At 44.5% G+C, this 26,152-nt stretch overlaps 1 protein-coding gene across 1 annotated transcript in view; it reads right to left on the reverse strand.

The window, feature by feature from the left end:
• The window catches only part of DGAT1 (diacylglycerol O-acyltransferase 1), a 228,025-nt gene that overhangs the window by 107,697 nt on the left and 94,176 nt on the right, over positions 1-26,152 (reverse strand). The window contains exons 4-6 of the mRNA XM_069221103.1: positions 11,458-11,543; positions 4,584-4,636; positions 1,388-1,493 (exon numbers count right to left, since the gene is read on the reverse strand). Coding sequence (XP_069077204.1) covers positions 1,388-1,493; positions 4,584-4,636; positions 11,458-11,543 — 245 coding nt within the window. The remainder of the gene's footprint in view (positions 1-1,387; positions 1,494-4,583; positions 4,637-11,457; positions 11,544-26,152) is intronic.

The following is a 26,152-nucleotide window of genomic DNA, read 5'->3' on the forward strand; positions in this document are numbered from 1 at the left end:
AAACAGGCTGCAGCCTGGAGACGGTGAACACAGACACTTCCACTTCAGGGGTCGTATCCCAACAGTCCCATCAGGGTCACTCGTCTGGTGTCCCAGGACACTGCACAGCTAATTTAAACTTTTCTGAGCTTTCTGCCTAGGGAAGGGAGTCAGTTATGACTGCCATCAGGGTTTATTTGAAGTACAACTAGCATTTGGTATCTTTCCCCTTCAAGAGATCTTCAGTGGTAATCATAAGAAGTGAATATGGTAGGAAGTCCATCTATTAACAGGTGGTTGAAAGAAAAACAAAAAAGTCATGTACCAGTCAGCGTTTCTTTAAGGAGGCTCGACTCTAGAGTATATGTGCTGCAGTCTGTGCGGATGCTCGAAAACCAAGGGAGCTTTTCTTAAAAGAGCAGCCAACACTGGCCTACCTCTGATATGCTTGTGGTGTACAGACAGAGCTCTGTTAGCTTTCTGGTAACCTACAATGGTGCATGGAAGAAGCCATCTTGAAAGCCATTGCTTAAAAGTGCTAAACTTGTGAAAAAAACAGCCCTAGTTCATAAACGAGGGCTTGTTTTGATCTCAGGTCTTTTTTTTCCTGTCTAGATAAAACCTTAATACCCTCCTGTCAGCAGGGGTACATGCACACCTCTGAGATGGGGACTATCGACTGAAAGGTTACTAAGGAGATTCATTAACTTGAAAGTGCAAAACTACTTGGGGAAAGAAACCAGAATGCATTTTTAGTACCAGAGTCTTGTGGAGTACTGGGACACAAAAAGAAAGCACACATCTCACTAAACTGAAAGATAAGCTGTTTTCCAGTTTGAATGTCGAGGTGGAGCTATGTGGGTAGGTGACCTTTAAACTCTGGCAGGAATGCGTGCAGATCGCAATGAGGCGATGGATTCCGAACATGAGGCATTGCAGTCTTAACTACCTGTACAAACTCCGTAGTCACAGGGACTCTGAAGAAAGGTTTCCAATTTAAGGTTCTGTGAATTATTCATCGAGCCTTATGCAATAAAAAGGGCATATTCCCCCCTCCTCCCAGAACATATCTAGGTGCCACCCAGGCAGTCATGCTCTACGTTCTTTAGGTCCACAAGCTTGCGGTGGGGAACCACACTCTAGACTCCTCGGGTGAAACTTTGGAATGAACTACCTCTGGAATGATGGAAGATGAGCAGCCACTGTGTATCCCAAATCTCTGAAGACTTACATCTTCTTCTGACCACCAGTTTTTCCAATGATGCTTCTGTCCATCGTTTTTGGCAGCAGGTCAGATCCACGGTGACATCAAGCTTGTAAGTGTATGTGGGCTTACAAGGTCCCGTCAACATAAAAAATAAAGGCATCCTTTACATTTCATACTTTGCCAACTTATCCAGAGCTTTACCTGGAGTGATCGAGTGGACCATGAAGGCCACAAACACGGGGAAGCACAGGATGCTTAGGAGGTTCACAGCGTGGAGGACCAGCCCAAATCGCTCAGAGAAGGTTCCCTGCAAGAAGTTGAGAAAAGTGTTATCAGTGGGGAAACAAAGAGGTCATTGAAATTAAGTAAATTTAACTGTATGATTCTTAGCCTTTGTGCATGCACTGATGGACACCTAAGTGGTAAACAAAAACAGCTTCACGTGTCTTGTGAGTACAGGATTCTGCATACTAAAAGAGGGGGAAATCTATTAAAAAAAAAAAGCACTACAAGTAGATGTTAATACAAATGGGCGATGCAGGCCTTTACACTTAAACCTGCCTCTGACTGACTGACTCCGAGACAGATAATGGTCCTAGAAGCATCTCCTAACGTGCAGGTGAGGGACCAGGCAGACCGTCCTATTAGTAGGCATCTTTCCCATCCACAGGTGTAGGACCCGGCAGATGACAGAACTAGAAGTATCTTCTTCACCTGCAAGCGAAGGATGAGGCACACAATTGTAGTAATAGCATCTTCCCCAAATGCAGGAGAGGACCCAGGCACGGTCTCTAGTAGCATATTCGCATCTGCAGGGCAAGGGCAGATAATCGTACCAGTGGCATCTTCCATCATCTGCAAGCTAAAGCCCAGCACACGGCCAAACAAGTAGCAGCTCCCCACCTCCTGGAGAAGGGCTGTGCAGATGTCTGTATTAGTCGCATCTTCACAGTCAGTAGGTGGCGGACAGGGCAGATAATTGCGCTGGCAGCATGTACCGTATGCAGGGGAAGGACCAGGAATTTCATCCCACTAGTAGGATCTTACCCACCTGCAGGTGAAGGACCAGGCGGATAACCTTAATGCCAGCATCTTCCAAACCTATAGCTAAAAGCCCAGGAAACCTTAGAATATCTGTTTTGTTCATCATCCAGTTTCAAATCATGTTTACTGAATACCACCAGGATGCAAAAGTGAGCAGCGTTTGTGTCACAGACCTTCAAAGACACCCAAGTGATCAGCTGTGGCACTTGGTGATGCAGCTTTATTAAATAATTTACCAGAAACAACATTTCAATTATAAACGTCTTACAAAACCAACACACAGGGTACGTAAACCTATGCGGGTGACCAGTGCACATGTCTAGGATCATTATATTGTTACACTCACTTGTGCATACTGGGCTGAAATCTACATATTATCATCAGAGTGGGGAGGAATTCACTTGCATCCTTAGAGCTGCAGAAGAAAATCAATCAATCATAGCTTCCGGATGGAAGTCGGTGTGATTTTGGACTATGAATTACTCATATCCCAATATCCTGCGGCTCAGGAGGGCTGACCTGCATGCCATGTATTCAGAGCCAAGGTCTGGAAAAAGAAGCTCCCTGCATTGTACTTCCTTCAGCTGAACTACAGCACTGGGAATGGGTTTCCAGTTGCTGGTCGATGATTCTCTTCAAATAATCTGTGCTGCTGCGCCAGTCCCCTCGCCATCTCCCTTTAATGGCTTAGGCCCAGTCTACTCTACTCTATTCCTATTGGTCACCTAGGCTGCCTGTAACAAGTCACTGTCACAGAGGGCGCTATCCCTAGGGCCACCCATTGACGATGTTCCTTTCTCTCTAGGAGAAGGGTGGGAGCACATTGCCTTACATCCCATCATTCAGTTTGCCCCAGTGCATTGTGGGAAATGCAGTTGAAGTTCATGTTTACTTCAGTGGTTTTTCACCCTTGTTGGTGCAGCTGGTGCTGTATATCTTGTGTTTCTGGGATTAGCCATTCATCAGTAGAGAGCAGCAGGCTTTTTCTGGGGTTGCTGGAAATGCTGCCAAAGTCTTCTCAGTACCACTCCCTGGCACAAAGGTGCATCAACCAGAGCTTGTCAGCATGTTGGCTCATGGAGCCTTTATAAACATCTTAAGCACTAGTCAGCCCTCGATCTGACTAGTGCTGGACACGGAGCACACAACAAATTCCTCAACCACTGGGCTAGAATTATCTGCTAATGCAGTGTGGACAATAGAGGAGGTAATCCACCTGGCAACGGTGACATCAGGCGGTAATCACTGCAGCCAAAGTCCATGGAAAGGTGATCTGTAGAATGCACAACCATGAGGTTATCAAGGTAGAAAGCAAGGGGAGCCAAGAAGGTGTGCAGAGAGGCAACATATGTGGGAAGAACAATCTTATGAAAATGAACTCATCAAGGACAGAAGGGGGGCAATTCCTCAGGACCACCTTGCTTCAAAGGAAAGGGTTGGAGGTGCATAGGATTTGCAGCTTTCTAATCTTCCTTTCCAACACTATACTCTAGGCAAGGTAAAGCAGTAGCCTAGGAATGAGGTTTGCAATACATGGTTCCGCTTTGCGGGAACAGCTGTAATATCCGTGGCTATTTGTCGTTTAGTTGTGCAGACCCTAGAGAACCAGTTTAACAAACAGTTCAAACTAAAAATTCAGAAAAAACTGAGCTATGCATCGCTTCCAACAGAGGGTATTCCTCAAAGTTTGCAACTGGTTTTACGTCAAACGTCAAAATTGTGTCCGCAATAGGAAAATGGGCTGGTGCCATTGAGGTTGCTGATCCCATGGTCCATGGATCTGTTGGCTCACTTCATTAGGGCTCTCTCTTGTTTAACCTCTGCTCAAACAAGATCACCAGGCACCAGTCCAGTGACTCTACTGGTGGCAGGGCTGGACCCAGCCAAAAAGGAAAATGCTCCCTCAAAGCTGTTCCCAGTCTTCCTTCACGAACACCACACGCAGATGCAAACTGCTGGGGTGCTCGCGTGCATCGTGGGGTGCGGTCACCGCTGTGTACAGGGCTGACACCTGTGTTTCATGGCCTGTATTTTTATACCCATGGCTGTAAACAAACAAGGGTGAAACTGAATTCTGGCATTTTCCCTTTTCAAATATAAAGCTAGAACAGCAAACGCATAAGAAAATTATTTTAGAAGTACTGGAGAGCTGCATAAAATATTTTAAAGGATTATTAAAGCAAACAGACACGATTCCCATGCGACAAAAGAACACAGAGAATGTTATTGACCTTGCAGAAAAACATTATGTCAACAAAGAGACAGTTTCTCTGAGAAAGTTGGCAACTCTATCTCATCAGAATATGGGCCCAACACATTTCCTTTAGCACTATTAAACCTGATGTTAGCTTACCGTGGCCAGTTTCCTCTCTGTGTGGAGAGCGGCTACAATAAAGACATTGGATACTAGAAAGAACAGAAAGAAATTAAAAACAGGTTCACTTGTATCAATAGCATTTCACAGTAGGTGATCCTACATCTATAAAACACCCAGAAATCCTAGACAAATCCATGCTGTCAAAATCAGAGACTTCCAGCTAGGCCAATGCTTCAAGAAATCACTACACCCACATTAGTGGCAATGCACACACTTAGAAAACGTAATCGCAGAAACTGTTAGCCTTATACTGTCTGTTAAAATGTGCTCGGTAAAGTCTCCCACTTGCCCTGCTAGAGTCCTGTGTGAGGACAAGTAAACAGTTGTTTATTTTAGCTTACAATTAAAGCGTATTTCCTTTTGTTACAAACTTTCTTCAATGTGGGAAAGTTACTTGTAACGCTCTGTATTGTGGCTATGGTCACCGTTCATAGCCCACATAATGAGTTGCAGTATGTAATAGGATCCAGTAACATAAAAATACAATAATGCTTCTACAAAAATACAATAGGTTTTAAAACAAGGATTGGCAAAGCCAATAGGTACCGCTAATACAACAGCTATATACATGGTCGATGTCTTTTGGGAATGTTTACAGCTGCGTGGCTGAAAGTTAGGGGGAAAAAGCGATATGATGCGTTTAGCGCTGGCCACGTCTAGGCTTTTTTTCCTGGGGGAAGGGGGAGGGCAAGTAATGCAACATGGGGAGTAGGAGACTGGGTAATATAAGCACATGGAGTGCCCTTAGTAAAGCACAAGCTGAGCTTATAAAGAATATGTCTGGAGGGGGTAGGAAAGCAACAGGGGCGTGGGTGGGGGGTGGATTGCAAAGGTAAGCTGAAAGGGCTGCAGGGACGAAAAGTGGGGGAAGCAACACAGAGGGCAGGGTGGCCATCAGAGGCGGAGAAGCAAACGGACGAGAGACAGCACAACATGGAGCTCGGACGAGAGAAGCACAGGGAGGAAAACAGTAGGGGGTGAAGCACGCGAAGGAGAGCGGAGGGGGGGTCACAAGAGGTAAAGAACAAGCCTAGTGCAGCGGGTGAAACACACAAGAGGGGCATCGGGGCACCTGCAAACACACACTCATACAGAGTGCTGCAACTAAAATTTAAAAAATCTCTCTCAAAGAGCTAGCGGTGGAGGGACACGGAGAAGGAAGCAGTACTTGGGCCATGCTCCAGGGGATGGATAAACAATGAGGAAGTGAAGCCAGCACACACTGACCAAAGAGAAGCAAGGAAATGAGTCTCTGGCGAGACCTAAAATGGAAAAAGGAGATTGCCATAAAAGAAAAAAAAACTTGAAAAGAGTTGGGACAAAGAATTGTTTGTCCCTTTAAGGCCGCCTTCCCACCAGTATCAAAAATGCCCTACACAACAACGCCATTTAACAGTTTATTTGAAGCTCCTACTGAGAACAATTAAACATACAGGTGGGCCGAAACTAATGAAGAAAATGCTCCACATATAAAATACTACTTTAGGTAAGGTTTCCTCACTTAATATCACTCAAGGAGCTCTAACCTGATGGGGAAGAAGGAGGTGGGGGGGCATTATAACTTACATAATATAAACAGGATCTTAAGTGCGGATTGTTCCACCCAGGAGTTGCTGTCACTAAAGCCTGGTGAGAGTGCGCACTGAGGCCCGGGGGGTACAAAACAGGGTTTGGAAACTGAAAGAATGCCCGACAACTGTTGTCACTCCCGTCCACATTGCGGTGTGTAGTATTCCTAAAGTGCACTGCACCCGGCTTACTGCTTGTGGGCAACCTGGACCCAAAGAAATCCATACATGGCTGTTATTACACCCCTCCCCCCCCCCCCCCCCCCCCCATGCTCAGAAGGCCCAGAGAAAGGCCAGGCCTTGGCAGGGACCCGCACCCATGCAGTGGAGACTGGAAGGAATTACCATGTACTGGGAAAGGACTGCTACAAATCTGAGACGCGCCATGGCCGCGGCATTAAAAATGAGAAATTACATAGCTTCTTTTCCATATCGTTTGGAATTTCCAAACTGTAAAGTGAACAGTGTATCCTAAGCAGCGATTCTGCCCCAGTTTCATCATCTGTGCGAATATTACACACGTGATTGTTCAGACTACTTTCCCTCGGAAATTCGACTTAGATTAAACTCCAGGCCTCCAGGAACCTGGCTTAGGTTAGAATCACGGGATTTAGATGTGTCCATTTGAAAAATGAAACAAACATTAGAGCAAATATTAAAAAATTGAAATATATATACCCATTTTGTGATTATATTTTGTGGCTGCAATGAGATTTCTGCAGGGTTTGTGCCAATTCATATCCCTGTATGTGGAGGAAAAAAAACATAGTTGGTATGGCTCCACAAAAGGCCACTGGAGCACATGTGCTTCAACAATCCAGTGATGATTTGTTGAAAAAGGCTCTGGCAGAAAAGTGTGGAAACACCCAGCAGTGAAAGGGCCAAAGTACTAACAGAGGCACTGAGAGCCAGACACAAGGGCTCTAGCAGGCTGCAACATCAGGCCATTAATAGAAGTCACTCGAGTCAGGCACAGGAAAACAAAATTAGTTTCAATCCAAACTAATTCTTCAGTGGACGCCTTGTTTAAAAACTCTTGCTAAAGTGAAATGTTCAGCACAGCAGTAGACCTCGGGCATGCTGGGAGAAAGGTCGGGTTTGCTATTATGCATGAAGAATGGCTTTTTAAACAACAATATATTTGAATAGACTTAGGATATCAAACGCATGAACCAGCAAACGCTTGTAAATGCCACATCAGGGTCATTTATTGTTGTACAACTGCCTGTGCTCTAAAGGAAAGAAACCCCTCTAAAGAAACCTACCCGCAGCATCCCGAAGGCAGGAAATCCCAGGAATGAGATGCAAGCTGAAGCACAGCAGCCAGGTTGGTACATCAGAGGCACAAACCTTTACATTTAGAGCCATTCTGCCTGGCTCCACACCTCGGCACTGGCGGGTTCCAGGTGACGGCTCTAAATTACCAGCACCTCCAGCTCTGGTGAGCTCACAGGCCCTGCTCACGAGACATTTGCACGTCCCGCCAGAGAGGGAGAAGCAGGGGCTGCTGGGATGCTGAATACCAAATGAGCAAGAAGCTGCAGCATCCCACTTTGTAGGAAGGTGCCCCTTTTTGACATGGTTACCCCCACTTTTTGCATGGTAACTGATGCAACAACTGTGACTGAAAGTGCACTAGGTCATGCTAACCAGGTCCCTAGTGCCAGATCTCTTTCCTGAAAACTGCACAATTGTTCCCCAATTGGGCATACGTCTGGCCCCCATGTACGTCCTGAGTAAGTGGTACCTCACCAACCTAGGGCATGGGTACCAACGAGGGTCCCTAAGGACTGCAACATATATTGTGCCACCCCCAGGGACCCCTCACCTAGCACATGCAGGCTGCCCTTGCAGGCTGCATATCTTGGTGCAACTAAAAGTGAAAACATGACACAGCACCCAGCCTGTATGCCATGCCCCCAACGCTTCATGCAAATGTGGCACATGCTAACACTGCATGCAATTTACCCATGTCCTGGCTGACTAGTTTTAACTAGCCTGCAGCAACTAGACACGTTTCTGCCCCAAAAGGGTGAGAGTCTTTGCTCTTGGGTGGACAGGAACAAAGCCTGCTCTGGCAGGGTGTAACCACACCCCTCCCAACAGGATAACCTGCAAATCTGCATTCCAAGACACGGGGCTTCAAAGAAGCCCACCGCCCTCGATATGTAGATTTGGCATCCCCCAAAGGAGAGGATGCAGACTCCCTTGCCCAGGGTCTATTTGGCACCTGGACAGGGAAGAAAATTAGTAATCAGAGAGGTATGCCCTTCTCTCGGGTCAGTCCCACCTCTAAGGTGAGCTGCATGATGTGGACACAACTTTTGAAAGTCTGCCATCTTGGTGATGGCAGAACTAGGAACTCTGGGAAAGGGTTATGCCCTCTTCCCAAAGGTAATAGTCATTTAGGGGGTGTAGTGACCCCGAAAGTGAAGTAGCCCATTGGCTAATACCTGTACTGTCCCCAAAATGCCCCTAAATTCGATATTTAGGGGGACCCTAGCACCAGGAAATTGGATCCCTGCTGATCTGAAGGACACTCCAGAGATGCAAAAGGCAAGAACTGAAGATCAGTGACCGACTCTGCACCAACCCTGCCAGCCTGCCTACTGACTTTGAGAATTGCGAGAAAGACGTCTCGTCCTCCAGCTGCTGAAACTTCCAAAATCCTAGGAAGACTGCCATCCTTCGCCATAGCAAAAGAAACTCCTGTGGACAAGTGGAGCTGCTCCTCTGCACCCTTGAAGTGACCCAAGAAACACTAAAGAGGACTACAGACTGCCAAAATCCCGACGCTGGACAGCACCACTGCACCCATGCCCCCTACCTCGAGTTGAAGTGCCCCAATGGTGCCAGTTTGGTCCCCAGCCCCTCCAGAAACAAAGTTCATCGTGGGTCTCCAAACTGCGACCTTCAACTGGATGCCTGCAGCCTCTTTGTGCAGGCCCCCCTTAACAGTGACCTGTGACGGACCCCAATGGTTCACTGCAACTCTGCACCCGGATACCCTGTACCAAGGAGACGATGATAACTGGTGTCCACTGCGTCCCCCAGGCTCGTGAGACCTGCGCCCACTTGTTGGATCAGCCGGGCTTGTCCCCCATTCCACACCTGAAGCCTGTTTCCGTGGGTCCCCTCCACTGTTACCCCTCCTAGTGACTGGGACCCAACAGTCCAAGAATGCTCTGCACCTGGACACTCCAGACCGTGGAGAAGAGGACCACTATGTCCCAGAGCATTGCAATAACTGAACCCACCTGGTGGCTCATCCTGAATTGATCCCCAATCCTAATCTACAGATTCTTTGTAACTGGACCGTTCCTCATAGACTAACATCGGGCACCCGATGTTGTTCTCCATCTCTCCACCCGGTGTGACCTGTTGCTGTGGCCATGGTCCTTGCACCATACCCACCTTAAGTCCAGGAGATTGTCCCGGATGTTACTGTACTATACCTGAATGCAGAACTTGTTTTTCCTCCACAGGATAACATTGCTGCTTTCGAAAAAAGAACTGTTGACTTTTGAAACCGGAATGTCTTTTTTCTGGTGTCTAAACATATAAAGATCCTTGCTGTTTTTGTAAATTGGTGTGGATCTCTTTATTGTGTCTCATTTATTGACTGAATGTGTATTTGCAGATGTCTAACACTCCTCTCTGAAAAGCCTAAGGCTGCACGACCACACTACCCCAAGAGAGACACCCTGGAATTGCTACAACAAGCCCCGTCCACTAGTAAGGGAGCCCCGGACTCTCTGCACGCTATATCACATTTTGATATACTGTATAAAGAACTAGCTTCCTACACACCTCAACTGTTCTCTGCTAGCCACACAACGGTGTAATGCCTAGGAAGCAGGAGGAAGTGCTGGCATCAAACAGCTCAAGCCTCTGGTATGGTCCCCTCACTTAATGCTGCTTGGATCCACGCGGTGGGCTGCAACTAGTCTGCTGCTCACAGACACCTCCCTAAGCAGTACAAAGCTTAAGGGGAGGGTGGTGGGGTACACAAAGGACTTAAAAGGGAACTGACCTAAAACAGCCAATGGCTGAATAGAGCCGACTAAAGCCCAAGGGTGAGCTATGACGGACAGGCTCATCTTGGATATATTATGATGACCCAAACAACAGACCAAGGATTGCTCAAGTCTTCGACAAACAAGGCTGCTTATGGAAATATCAGATGAGGTATCTTGAGATGTAGGGATTGCAAAGTTTTCATCCCCTTTCAACCACATTCAAGAGGAATCAAGACTTAACACCAGCCCTAAAAGAGATTCTACTCCAAGATGGAAGCCTGGGTAAAGTAGGTTGCTGGGAGATCTTTTTAGCAAAAGCAAGATTGTTTGAGATCTGTAAGAAAACCTACAAGACAGACCAACAAGAAAGTCTCTAATATTTTGCACTGGGCATTCAATCTGCAGAACAGAAAAGGGGGATTGGGATAAATCACGCTTTTTGAGAGACGGTTTCTCCCCTATGAATCCCTGAAAGGCATGATAACCACCCTCTGTAAGGTTCTCATGACACCACCACAAACTCAGAGGTGTAGGCTTATGAAGGTCTAGTACAAATTAGATGGATCAGACGTGAAGTGAACAGAGGGAAGGGCTGTGGCGAAATATCCTGAAATGAATGCAGAGTACGCAAAACCGTGAGACAATTATATATATGTAACTGGTACATGATCCGAGACAAGCTACAGAAAATGCACCCTAAATGATGTTAAATGCTGAAGACAGTGCAGCTGTGGGGGAGAGTATACTGCATATTTGGTGGTCATAACAGTGTTTGGAGGTACAATGGAAGGAATTACTGAGACATCCAAATGTGGCAACTTTGGGCCTATGTCCCAGTTCTACAAAGAACTAACAAAAAATGGCAGCATATTAGCAATCTCACACACCACTAGCAACTAACTATGATTTGGGTACTCTAGTGACCTCTGCAGTGTCTTTGTGCACATTAGTGATATCTGCAGGTATTCTGTTCCTGTTCTATTGGGCCGGAAGAGGGAGGGATATTTAAGGGTATAGCAAGTGAGTATATATAAGGTGTCAATGGTTCTACTCAATCACTAATTAGGTTAAAACCAATTAAAATGTGTTAAAAAGAAATGAACAAACACCATGTGGTAAGGACCTCCTCACAGAGAACAGGGGACTTAAATTCCCTTTAATGGAGTGCAGTTTTAACTCCAGCAGTCAGCTAAGATGAGATCAAGTAATGGATCCAGTACAAGGTAACATTCAGTACCTAAAACGTCTTGCTCGAGGACTCACCGATGATGAGGCAAAGTGATGGCCAGCTGTAGGGATCCTTGACGAACAGGGACACAACTTGTATGGGATCGACCAGAATTCCGTATCTGTAATGAAAGGCAGTAAGTATTCAGAGCACTGCTCCGGCTGAAGAGGAGAAACAGGGACAGGATTCTGCCAAGAAATGAGAACTGATTATGCCAAACAAACAGGACAAACTACCAGTCACTGACACAATCAAATGTCAATTTATGAACCACTTCTCTCTGCAATGCCAAGGCTTGTTTTAGAAATGCTGTGTTTGATTAAACTGAATTCTTGAATCAGTACACAACTTTCAGAGCTGAACAATTCTCATTGATGCCTTCAAGCAATGACATCTTTTCCTGCAGTTTACAGTTCTCCTGCCACCTCCCAGTATCTCACGTGATGCTTTACTATCCCCTGCACAGGGAGGCATAGTGGCTGAGCATACAACCAATATAGAGACACTGACAGACTTTGGGTCCCATTCAGCCTGGAACACTGCACTCTTTCCTAGTGCACTCTCTTTTTTTGCTAATTGCAGTTGATTTCTTTCCTGCCTAATTTGTTTTTTTTCCAATAATTTTGCCCTCCAGTGCCAGGCATTTGTTATACTTTATGGGGGGTTAGTGTTACTTCTGAGTCTCATCGTGAAATCTTTTTTGTATCACTATCACACCAATTTCATAAACAAATTACAAGGAAGTTGAACAGAAACAACACTTCCCAGATTACCTGCAAAATAGCTCAACTTTGAAGCATTATGTCAATTTTCCTTTCTTGTAAGTCATCTTTGGGCTCCATCATGGAAACTTTCATTGGATTAATTGAAAGAATTTAGAACAGAAAGTGACATTGTGTCTCATCTATGCATATTGTCTTTATTACTGCCTGCAGTGGGTCTAAAGGGGGGCTTAAGGGTTTGTAATCAGAACAGAGAAATAAATGGAAACAAACTCTTCTTCGACTAGCATTTTCTCCCAGATTGAGTCCAGTAGGGAAGTCCAAATGAAAAGAACGTTACAAGGTGAAAGTGGGATGAAACCCCACGAGACTCGGGGATCATGTCCTGCTGTATTTTAATGCAGGAGCCATTTGTGAATCGCAGCGTAGAAGAGGGAAGCCGCAGCGGATGAAAGGTGCTTCCCAAAATCAGATCTGTTCTGAAGAAGTCATTGCGGGGGGCAACATGGCACTGTCTGCCGGTGTTCTGTTCTGCCTCTCTGGATATGGTAGGCACAGACTTCAGTGTGGAAACCCAGAAACTACTTGTGGGTGTTTTCCTACTGGGAAAATCCTCCATGGATATATGATGGAGCTACTGTACTGAGAACTGTTTTCAGCAACCAAGGTCCTGATTTGTAACTTGGCAGACAGGTTACTCTGTCACAACGGTGACGAATATTGCGTCTGTCGAAAACAAAATTCCACTATATCCAATGGAATTTAGATTTCAGCGGACGGGATATCCGTCACCGTTGTGATAGAGTAACCCGTCCGCCGAGTTCTAAATCGGGCCCCAAGTTTCTTCTGGGAAATGCAATGCTTTACTCATTGGCACATTATCCTAAAGGAGTTCTACCTTACATGTTAGTTGAAGTTGCTGTGTGTTTCTGTGGGGCTAGAACTCCTATTTTCAATAGCTATATGATCAGCTAAAAAAAATAGTTCTGATTATTAGTGAAGACAAGAATTTAGAATATTAAAACTGGAGATTAATGACTATATAATATTGCTCTTTTCAGGACACAACAGAGAGAGATAAAGTAAACAGCCAGCTACTAAGAGGCATTTATTCTTCATAGAAATATTATACGACAATTTATTTGGTATCCATGTTATGTAATGTTATATACTTTCCTCTTGTAAAAAGTCAAGCTACCTTAAGGCTGATAACTGACTCAGCTAGCTGCTTCACCCCCCCACCCCAAATTCCCTTGCCCCGGAGTTTTTGCTGTGTGTATGTGTATATATATATAAAAAAGCATTGCCTTCGATCCAGCCACTTACTCACGGTGAGTCACAGCTGGACGGCGACCCCTCATAAATCCGTCACAGATACATATATAAAAATATATATAAACACACACACACATGCACACACACACACACACACACACCTTCTGTTAGACTTGGCATCCTTGGCGTGGTCTTCCCTAACTTTACACCTCTGATTCCCAGGTTGTTGATGTATGCTGGACTCTGTTTTTGTTACTCTAGGCACTTCACAAATGCTATCTAGTGCTGAAGTGCAAGTGTTCCTATACAAAATGTGTATGTGATTGGTGTATCCATGATTGCCATATTTGATTTACTGGTAAGTTCCCAGTAAAGTGCACTAGAGGTGCCCAGGGCCTGTAAATCAAATGCTACTGTGGGCATGCAGCACTGATTGTGCACCCACATTAGTAGCCCTGTAATCATGTCTCAGACCTGCGACTGCAGTGTCTGTGTGTGCAATTTTAACTGTAAATTTGACTTGGCAAGTGCACCCACTTGCCAGGCCTAAACCTTCCCTTTTCATACATGTAAGACACCCCTAAGGTCGGCCCTAGGTAGCCCCAAGGGCAGGGTGCTGTGTATGTTTAAGGTAGGACATATACTAGTGTGTTTTATATGTCCTGACAGTGAAATATTGCTAAATTCGTTTTTCTCTTTTGCAAGGCCGATCTCTCTCATAGGTTAACATGGGGGCTGCCCTTAAATATGATTAAAGCGTAGATTCCCTTTGGGAGCAAATAGACATGTGGAGTTTGGGATCTCTGAACTCCCAATTTAAAAAGACATATTTTGGTAAAGTTGGTTTTGAGACTGTTTGAAAATGCCACTTTTGGAAAGTGGGCATTTTCTTGCTTAAACCATTTCTGTGACTCTGCCTGTTTGTGGATTCCCTGTCTGGGTCAGTTTGACAGTTGGGCTGGTTGCACCTCACACTAGACAGTGACACAAAGGGGGCGGGGTGTAGTCTGCATATCCTGATGAGCCATCTGTGCTAGGAGGGAGGGGAGGAGTGGTCATTCACGGCTGAAAGAGCTGTGCCTGCCTCTGACAATGCAGACTCCAACCCCCTGGTGTGTGTCTGGGGCCTGGCCTGGGCAAGGCAGGATCTCACAAAGAGAGACTTTCCTTTGAAGTAAGCCTACTTCAAAGGAGAAAGGGGTATAAGTAGAGAACCCAAACACCTAAAAATTAGATCACTTCTGGAATCAAGAGAAACCTCTGTCAAGGAAGAGAGCTGAAGAGCTGAGGTGAAGTGCTGCCCTGCCTGTGACTGTGCTTTGTGGAGCTATCCTGCAGTTGCTGCTTCTGCCTGAGAAAGGGGACGAAGACTAGACTTTGTTGTGCATTCCTGCTTGTGAAGAATCTCCAAGGGCTTGAACTGAGCTTGCCTCTCGTTGTTGAAGTCTCAGGGCCATCAAAGACTTCCCCTGCCAGCACCTGGACTCTCTGCTGAGACTCCTGCCATGTGGTGCCCTATCCAGTTCCTGGGCCCTTGAAAGGTGAAGTTGGCAGACCAAGATTGAAAATCCACGCACAGACCGCCGTGCGGGGAAATGTTTGACGCACCTCCCGTGAGGATGCTGAGAAACGATGCGCACCGGCTTCACTGCTGAAAACAATGCTCCACCTGCATCACCGCTGGAAAAACAACGTGCAACACCAGCTAACGGAGGCTGATAATGACGCAAACCCCACGCAGCGCATTTTGTGATACCGTGCGACTGGATTTTCAACGCAACATCGCTGGGTGCAGAAAAAACGCAAAGCCTGCCTGGATCTGAGGTGCCTGACTGGATCGATGCATCGCTTTCTTGCGGGAGAGGAGAAACGAGGCACGCTGACCCAACCGGAGGAGGAACGACACACGGTCTTGTTCGCGAGTGAGAAATCGACACACCGCTGGCCTTTTCCGACGTAAACTCGCTCGTGCTGTGTTATTTTGACGCTACCCAGGTACATTTGCACGCTAATAGTGTTCTCACTGATTTCTAAAGGATTTAAGATTGATTCTTCAAAAATTCATAACTTGACTTGTGTATGTTGGATTTTTGTCGTTTTGGTCTTGTTTTGTTTAGAAAAATATTATCAATGTTTCTAAACCCATTTTGTGCCATTTTGTAGTGTTTTCACTGAGTTACTGTGTGTGTTGGTACAAATACTTTACACCTTGCTACTGAAGTGAAGCCTGCCTGCTTGTGCCAAGCTACCAAAGGGGTGAGCGGGGGTTAACCGAGGGTGATTCTCCTTTACCTGGACTAGAGTGAGGGTCCTTGCTTGGACAGGGGGTAACCTGACTGTCAATCAAAGACCCCATTTCTAACAACCCCCATACGTACATCTTGGGGAAAAAACATTTTACGGCCCCCCTGTAAAATATGTGTTTCATCAAGATAACGCCAGCCCTCAAACCTATGGGTAGAGCTTTACCACTATTTGCCACCAAACTTATACAGCAATGTAGAACAAATTAAGCGTCAGGGTTATTTAAATTAATCAGACATAAAATGCGAATTATGTTGCATTACTCAGCAAATTCTCTGAAGTAATATTTCTTCCACTTGAACAAGAAACAACATTTTTGCAAACTGTGTAGCAAGTTATTTTGCAAGTGTGGTAAATCTATGATTATGTTGTAAACGCTGCAACCACAGAGTTACATAATTCAACTGAACTGGCCCCGGCCAGTACCCACTGTTTTATCGACAGTCCATTCATGAAAGTTTAACAAAACCTAAATAGTCTAATTTCAATTAGTACCAATGGGTAGGTCAGGCTTGAAAGGAACAATTTCAACACTCTTTCCCTCCTACTGACATAATGAACTTTTTAAAACACACAAAGGTTGATGGTTTTCTCAAATTCTACATTATTACATACATAATTGTTCTGTTTTCTTGTAAACAGACAACAAAACAATGTATACACCAGTGGTCCACTTACTATTTTTTAAAAACATTTCTGTTTTGAAAAATGCAAAAAAAAAAAAAAAAATATCTAACTACCCTCAAAGTAAATGTACAATGTTGAATATACATAGCAGGCCACATGTGTAATATGGTCCTAACTGGCCATCTCAGGGTTTTGGTGACGTTTACAAACCACTTGTCCTTCAGACTCGTCGTGTATGGGGTCACCAGAACCTCTCAATGCTAACACTAGACACATTACATAATTACCCCGTGTGTGTTCTCTATTACTGGGTTAAATTACCTGTCGAAGAGCAGACTTTAAGGACGGTGGTGTATCGAGGGGGTCCACCTTTACTGCTTTTTGGACCCTTTTTCCTCAAGGCTTTGTGAAAGGTGCAGAGAACCTTCAATCTGATCATGGCTTAGGCAGTTGTCAGTAAAGTGCTTTCCTAACAGGCTTAAAGTGGTCCTGCTTGTGCACACTCGGGTTGCCTATTTTAGCAACCTGGTATTCATGGTTTTTGGGGAGACCAGTGTAGATCTTACAATAATACGGGGGGACGTCAGAGGGGCTGTGGTAGTTAGTGATTTGTACTAGGTCTAGAAACCAGATTTTGTGCGATTAACTCTTGAACTCTTGGTATGTTACACTCACCATGTCTGAATGTTCACTATCTGACAGATTAGTAGGCCTTGTGTATGGCAATGTTATATGTAGGACAACGTCATATTCAGCATAAAAGTGGTTAATTTCATCTGGAGTTTGGGTTCTTGGCATCCTTTTCTCGATGAACCATACATAATGAACTTTTTGTAAAATCATCCGCAACATTTTGATTTTCTGGGAGACGCAGTCATCTCAACTTTTTTTTTTTTTTTTTACATGGACAGTTTCCTACAGTCTAGAAAATAATCCAGGCTTCTCCAATCTAACATACATACATATATTTCAGAATGCACAAGTGTTTACACCAGTAAAACACTATGTAAAGTGCACTTTCATTGCATGCATAAAGTATTTGACACAAGGAAGACTGGTTTATGCGACACTAAGGGCCATATGTACGAAAGCCTTTTCCCATAGACACAGAATGGGTAAAATCCTTTGGTACATCTCCTTAGATCACAGAAACACCAGTGCAGTGCCCCTGGGCAGAAACACCAGTGCAGTGCCCCTGGGCAGAAACACCAGTGCAGTGCCCCTGGGCAGAAACGGCTGCCACATACTTAACCACACAATAAAGGACAATGATGTCCATAATGTGCTATTAAATCACTCTGACTTGAGTAAGTTTTATAAAAGCAGATCCGGTCATCAGCCTCTCAGACTGTGATAGCCCAGCTGAATTTTGGCCTCTAACAAGGGGGGCTGAGGAGCTGCTTCTGTTGGGCCCTGGGGGAGATGTATTCTTTAAATGGTTGGTAGGACTTAAATGTTGTCTTGGATTCCCACTTCAGCACCAGGCTACATTTCACTTTACACACCCAGGTAAGCACTGCGACCAGCCAATCCATCGCTATGGGCGATTACCGCTGCTACAAGGGTGACGGTCAGTTCTCGAGGTCTAAAACTGTGAATTCATCTGCCATGGAAATTCTGGGTTTTTTGGATCACTGCCACATTCTATTGATTTATTTAGTTTTTTAAAGATGACCAGCCTGGCGTTCAGCGACTCAAGTTTTGGCTTGCTGTTCATGTGGTGATAAGATTCAATTTTCAGAGGGATGCAGTATAAATTTATTCCGCAAAAAGCACAGGAGAGGGGAAAAAAAAAAATTATGCTGAGGATGGAAAAAGTTTATTCCACAAAAAGCACAGGAGAGGGAAAAAAAACAAATTATGCTGAGGATGGAAAAAGTTTATTCCACAAAAAGCACAGGAGAGGGAAAAAAAACAAATTATGCTGAGGATGGAAAAAGTAGAATTCTGCTCCAGCAATCTGAACAAGCTATCTACGCGGCTAAAAACCAACTCTGGCAGTGTGAAATTGGAGTGGCCAACATGTTTTAAGAGAACTGCTCCTGGTTGTAATAACCTTTTGGGGCTTAGGGGACCTACATGGCATGACCTCTATAAATACGGGGTAACACAATCGTCGGATACCCTTAGTGGCTAGAGGTTTAAGATGACGTGGACTCTAGCGCACTTTCCCTGGAGACACCCATATGAACTGGTGCTGAAGGCAGGGGCAGTAAGAAAACATGTGAAGCATGTTTTAAGTGAATCCCATTCCAGACTCCTGGGGGGGGGGGAACGAGGGGTGGCTATTTGGCCTTGTTGAAAGTAGCTGAGAGGTCAGTGATGTAAGAAAGCAGGGTTCATCTTTATCTGTGGCCAGTAGGGCATCATCTATTCTCTGTTAGGTAGTTGTCTCTGTGCTGCAGAGTAATCTGAAGCCAAATTTATAGTAATGCAGAAGTGGTTAACGTTGATGTCACCTTGTACATAGACTGCTATTCCATTATCTGGATGCAGAAAGTTAAAACAATTAAAACAAATCAAACAGAGAAGAAAGACACTTGCAACCTGGTTAAAGATAAATCTAACTTCTCCAAAGTAATTAAATCCAGGCTTTGTAAAGCGCACCAAATCACACATGGGGGTCTCAAGTCATTGAATTGTAGACACAGGGAGATAAAGTGATTTGCTCAGAATCACAGGACATTGAGCCGACTCGAACCTGGTTCCCCCAGCAAAAAAAGGCAGCAGCTCAGGTAAAACAACCAGGCTTCGAAAAGGACTGAAAATAAACTGTGAGGCAGTCCAGTCTTCAAGAGAGAACACACTAGTGTTCCAAAGCGCTTTTGCCCTGACTGATGAAATGTATAGATTTACGTTTATGCTGTTACTACTAATCCTTAGTTTTGTACCCCAGTACAGCTGTACATTTGCCCGCACAATGCCACAGAAGCTACTTGAGCCTTGGTATTGCATTTCCAGGCACGAGAGAGAGAGCCTGGGCTCCATGCAGGCCATAGCAATGACTGATGCAGGGTGTTATCCATCTGCCGACGGCTCAGTAACAGCCACTTGGTCAGTATCTTTGACTCCAAAAGTCAAAACTAATTGGTTGATGCAATACAGGTCCTTGGTTCCATCAATGTAAAAGTCACAAGGCTTCCCATAGGTTCAGCCTGTGGACGGTCTCAGAGGCTCTGCTGAATAGAGGAAAAGGTACACAAGTCATGGGATAACATCAGTGGTTACATGTATCCCAGAGAGTACCTTCAGAACAAAGGTGAGAGAGTTCTCACAACCACCTTGTTCTTATGAAAGCAATGCAATGGTTCAGGCACACTAAAGGCTTGCAGATCACTTCTGTGCCTCCCTGCTGACATTGCTAGGAAGAAAGTCTCAAATTTAATTGCCACGGCCAGCATGTCTCTAACCGCCGTAGACTGCAGAACTTGAATACGCCTGGTTTCTTACTGATTCTGGCCTGGCCAAGATAAGGGTGACCCCTTCTAGTAGCCACGGTGTTGCCGACTAGAAAAAACAACAAGGCAGACAGTACCCTCCAGAAGGAGTCCCAGAGGAAAAACCCAAGTAATGGGAAACAAAACTCTATCACAGGATCTTCTGAAAAAGAGGACACAAAATAAACAATGAACAAAAAAGGCAAAAATACAGGTCAAAACTGCAGGGAAAAACAAAAAGCAGGAGCAAGTAGAAAACTGGAAACAGGAGTGAAGATCACCACCAAGAGAGAAGTGTTTGTAACGCAAAGAAAGAAGGAACTGCAGTGATTATATACCATTAAACAGGAAATGACAAAACAGGAAAACGAAATGACACCATCTTGGATTGGGAAAGGTTACACAAAAATGAATGGGAAGAAAAGCCAAGTAGAAAAGAAAAAAAACAATGTATGCTGGAAAGACAACCATGACAGAAGACAATATGAAGACCCAGGAAAAAAGAAGACAATAAGAGAGAAGACAAGGAACAAAAAGAAGGAAAAAGAACTGAGCAGGTAAGTGGGAGAGGTGGTCAGGGAGGCTGCTAGCGTCTAATGTTCAAACCGGAGCTCGAAATAACACTCCTCGACCACATCCCAGCAGAAAAATGCAGGCCGATCATAAAATACGGGCCGCGGCCATTCTGGCGTCCCGAGACGCGGACTGCCCGCCTGACCGCGGCACGCAAAAGGGGCACCACAGTAGTCTACAGCGTCACAGTAGGTCACCTCCCCAAGGCCCCAGGCTTGTCCAAGACAAAAGAAACTGCAAATCAAACGGGGAGCATGGGCTGAAGAAGCATCTTCCCAGGAACAGTCACTAAGGGGATAACCTTTCCAGTGAATCAAGAATTGAAGTTTGTTCCGAAAAATGCGTGAATCACAGATCTCATGTACCTCATATTCAGAATGGCCATCCACAGAAAGAGGAGCAGGACATTGAAAATGCCTATGATACGGATCAGGAACAAAAGGCTGGAGTTGTGACACATGAAACACAGGATGAACTTTCCAAGTTTGATGTACATTCAATAACTGGAGTATCCGAAAAGGACCTTAAAAGCGGGGTTTTAATTTGTTCTGGGAAAAACGGAAGGGCAGAAATTTGAAAAAAAGCCATACTTTGTCACCTGGCTGGTAAGATGGTGCCGACCGACGTCGGCTATCAGCCTTTTTTTCATAGTTTGTTTAGAAGCCAAAAGAGTGGTACGAACTAGGTCCTGAATATGGTGTAATCGCCAAGCAAATGAGGTGAGTACAGGAACCAAAGAAGGCACACAAGGTACTGTTGGGAATGTCTTGGGATGGAAGACGTAGGTGCAAAAAAATAAAAAAATAAATTTTTTTTAAAAAGGTGTGGATCCTGTTGCACTATGCATCGTGTTATTATAGGAAAACTCGGCTAAAGAAAGGAAGTCGGACCAGTTGCTTTGTGTGGCATTACAGAAACAACGTAAATACTGTTGAAGTTCCTGATTCAAGAGTTCAGTTTGACCGTTAGTGTGTGGATGAAATCCCGATGAAAGGGAGACATCTATGTTTAATGAGGTACAAAAAGGCTTCTAAAAACGTGACACATATTGGGGTCCCCAATGTGAAATGATTACTCGTGGAAGTCCATGTACACGAAGGCATCTTGCATAAAAATCTGACAAATTTCTTTGGCTGTAGGCAATTTCTTTAAGGCCGTAAAATGCACCATTTTGGTAAATGAATCAACAGTTACCATAATGACATGATTCCCTGAAGAAGACAGTAACGAACAGATGAAATCTGTTGACAGGGTGTGCCATGGAGCAGAGGGAACAGGCAGGGTCATCAATATCATGCTGGCTTGGTCCGTGTTGCCTTGGTTTGAGCACATACAGGGCAGGATGTTACGTAGGATTCGGCATCGGTCTTAAGTGTAGGCCACCAAAAAGAACATAAGAACAACTTGTGTTTTCTTGATTCCACGATATCCAGACACTGGAGAATCATGGCACACCTGTAAAGCCTCGGTCTGTACTTTCTTGGTCAGCAAAAATACCATACCATCAATACGATGATGATACAGTAGTCCTGATTTTTTTGTAATTGAGGACTCTAGATATTCCGTCTTAACACAGTAAAGAAAGGACTGGGCAACCCTGATGATTCGACTAGGTTCTATTATTTTTGGAACAGAAGTGTTAGCGCTTTCTGGGTAGTGACGAGATAATGCATCAGCTACTAGGTTCTGAGATCCAGGAATGTAGGTCACAACAAAGTCATATTGACAGAAAAAGAAAGCCCATCTTGCCTGCCGGCTATCTCGACACTGGAAATTTCGAAGACACTGTAGAAACCAGTGATCAGTTCTTGCTTCAAACGGTTCCTTGGTACCCATCAGGAAATGTCTCCATTCTTTACAGGCAGCCTTGAGAGCAAGTAATTCCCATTCTAACACAGAATAATTGCGTTCGGCTTCTGTCAGTATGTGAGATAAGTAAAAGACAGGATGTTCCAAGCCATCGTTGTCTTGTTTTTTTAAATAGGACCGCACCAATAGCTCTCTCGGAGGCGTCAGTAACCACTATAAACTTCTTTGTTGTATCTGGATGCTGTAAGATAGGAGCTTGGGTAAAGGCCCGTTTCAGATTTTGAAAGGCCTTCTCTGCACTTTCAGTCCAAACAAATCACTTCTTCAGATTTGCTTCTTTGGTCATAATGATAAAAACTTTGTTGATGGGCAAAGTCTTGTATAAATTGTCGATAGAAGTTGGAGAGACCTAGGAAACATTGGGTTTCATTAACAGAAAAGGGAGAAGGCCAATCCAAAATAGCTTGTACTTTGTCTGGATCCATAGCTATTCCAGTCTGACTGATGCAGAACCCAAGATACTGTACTTCTGTCTTGTTAAATTCAAATCTTTCAGGTTTGCAGTATAGCCGATTCTGTCTGAGTCTTTCCAACACCTGAAGTACATGCTCTGTATGTTGTTCAGGTATGCGAGAATATAGTAGGATGTCGTCCAGATATAATCACCCACTGTGATTCAATAAATCAGAGAACACCAAGTCCATGTATCATTGGAATATTGAGTTTAGTTAAACCAAAAGGCATGACTCTGTATTCATAGTGGCCAAATGGAGTACGAAAAGCTGTTTTCCATTCATCTTCCTCCTTGACACGTAAGAGATGATAGGCACTCCTCAAATCCAATTTAGTAAACCTCTTGGCACCTTGGACTGCGTCAAGTATATCCCTAATAAGAGGTAAAGGATACCGACCCTTGATGGTTATCTTGTTCAGTCCATGAAAGTCAACACAGGGACGCAGATCTTTCGTTTTCTTTAGAACGAAGAAAAGAGAAGCCCCTGCAGTTGATGAAGAGGGAGCGATTAAACCATTCTGTAGATTATCATCTAGATATTCTTTAAGTACCTTCTTTTCTTGTTCGGTCAACAAATACATCTGTCCAAATGGAACTACTTCTCCCGGAATTAAAGGAACGGCACAATCATAGCCCCGGTGTGGAGGTAAAACGGGTTTACAAGGCTCCTGGAATACATCACAGTATTCTTGATGACCACTTGGTACTCCCTATGCTAATAGAGCTAAAAGAGCAGTTTGTATCTTTGGCAGAAAGGATTAAACCTTTAGGGGACCCATACAAGTTTGTGGAATAATAGTTTTGTTGGCAAAACTGTGATGATAAAGATATTGTTCTAGTTTCCCCAATTAATATATGGGTTGTGCAGAGTCAGCCAGGGAATTCCTAATATCATGGCATGATTTGGAGAGGATATTAGATCAAAGGTAATATGTTCCTGATGTCTTCCAAATCTCAGATACACGGTGGGTGTAGTATCCACCACTGGTCCTGAGGTTAGCGGGGAACCATCTACTGTGTGGACTTGTTCTGGTGTCTCCTTAGGAACTCGTGGTATTCCTCTTTCTTTGGCCCAAGTTTCAACCAAATATATCCCGCTTGCTTCACAATCCAATAATGCAAATACCTGCTCTACTTGATTCTGGGAACACTGTACGGTAACGGACAATATGAACAGAGCTGTGGTATCCCCCTTGGAGGAACATAATGAAGGTAAGTCTAATCCTCCCGTCCCCTTCCCCCTCACAGGGGGCAAGAGCCTGCGTTTCCCAAAGGTCTGGAAGGACGAACAGGACACATCCGGATCAAGTGACCAGCTTTGCCACAGTAAAGACAAAGACCCTTTCGTCGCCTGTCTTCTCTTTCTGATTCCGATAAAGGACAACAGTCCAGATCTATCTCCATGGGTTCTTCTGTAGATTTATTCACCTTAGGATGGACTTTGTCAGAACAACAGGCTATGGAACGGGGTAAGCAGGACTGATAGTGTAATTGAGTCTGTTCCATCTAATGTTCTCGCAACCAATAATCTATATTCAACGCTTGATCCCTCAGTTCTTTCAGGGATCCTAATCGAGTAGAATGCACAAATTCATCTTTTATTTCTTCTCGAAGTCCTCGGCGAAACGGGGTTACAAAAGTGCTTTCCACCCAAATGGTCTCAGCTGCTAACTGTTTAAATCTGGCTATGTATTGCAAAACATCCTGATTGCCTTGCTGTACGTCACATAATGCTTCTTCAGCAGCTGCCTCCAAACCAGGTCATTCAAACATCTGTTTAAAGAGTTAAAGAAAGGAAGGATAATTTGATAAATACTGGATACTCAGCAGATACTAAGGGGGTTGCCCAAGCTAGCGCAGGGCCAGACAAGGCACTGATCAAATAACCCACCTTGGCTTTGTCAGATGAAAATTGGAAGGGTCGAAAGGCAAAGAAGACTGTCAAAGAGTCAAGAAATTCCTTTACTTCATGAGGATCTCCCGAATATCATGGTGTTGAAGTGTACACAGGAGGTAGATCCATAGGTCGAGAAGTCAAGGCTTGCTGTAGTGCGGTATTCTCAGCTCACAGTTGTTGTAATTCTTGGGCTTGTTGTTGCACAGTATGAAGCATGGATTGTGTATTCTCTATGGTATCATCATGTGGTCCCTCCATGGTCTTCACGTCTCTTACTGCCGTAGGCTGCCTTACTTGGATAGGCGCCTGGTTTCTTACTGGTTCTAGACTGGCCAAGATAAGGGCAACCTCTTCTAGTAGCCACGGTGTTGCTGACTAGAAAAAACGCCAAGGCAGACAGTACCCTCCAGAAGGAGTCCCAGAGGAAAAACCTAAATAATGAGGAAAAAAACCTCTATTATAGGATCTCCAGAAAAAAGAGGACAACAAAATAAACAATGAACAAAAAGGCAAAAACAGAGGTCAAAACTGCAGGGAAAAACAAAAAGCAGGAGCAAGTAGAAAACTGGAAACAGGAGTGAGGATCACCACCAAGACGGAAGTGTTTGCAAAGAAAGAAGGAACTGCAGTGCTTATATACAATTAAACAGGAAATGACAAAACAGGAAAACGAAATGATACCATCTTGGATTGGGAAAGGTTACACAGAAATGAATGGGAAAAAAAGCAGAAAAGAAAAGACAATGCATGCTGGGAAGACAACCACAACAGAAGACAATATGGAGACCCAGGAAAAAAGAAGACAAGAAGAAAGAAGGCAAAGAAGAAAAAGAAGGCAAAGAAGAAAAAGAAGGAAAAGAAGAAAAAGAAGGAAAAAGAACTGCACAGGTAAGTGGGGGAGAAGGTCAGGGAGGCTGCCAGTCCCCAATGCGCAAACTGGAGTTTGAAACGAGACTCCTGGACCGCATCACGGCGGAAAAATGCAGGCTGATCATAAAAGACGGGCCACTCAGGAGATAAACTGGTGGAACCTGTTGTTCAGGACAATGGCAAAACATCAGATTAATATACACATCCGTCCCTGATTTGTAGATATAATTAATTGAGTAACTGCATCAAAGTAAATTTAGGGACCCCCACCGTAGAACCGCCCCATATCCTGATCGCAAAATACTTAAGTTTGCGGCAAATCTAGAAGGGTGATCTCAGGACGGACTGTACCGTACCCTAACAGAGTAGGCCTTCTCAAAACTAGGAGCAATGGATCCTGGAAAGAAATGGCACAAGAAGTTAGCAGTACATTTTGAAGATGATACAAGGGCCAATATTCTGAAAGTACATGAAAAAGGACTGAAAGGAGACACTTAAAATTAGCTATTTCAAAATTCTGTAAGAAGGCAATAGTCCCCAAAAAAGGCCACAGCCTGCATGCCCAGGCTTATACCCGAAATGCTGGAGGTGCAGTCACGCAAACTCTTCCCAGGCCTGCAGTACGATGTCTAGAAGTTACAATGGCTGGATCGTATGGGACCTTCAAATTCCGAGAGAAGTCGAGCTTGAGTTGATGTTTTA

The sequence above is a fragment of the Pleurodeles waltl genome, chromosome 2_2, assembly GCF_031143425.1.
Source record: "Pleurodeles waltl isolate 20211129_DDA chromosome 2_2, aPleWal1.hap1.20221129, whole genome shotgun sequence".
Taxonomy (NCBI): Eukaryota; Metazoa; Chordata; class Amphibia; order Caudata; family Salamandridae; genus Pleurodeles; species Pleurodeles waltl.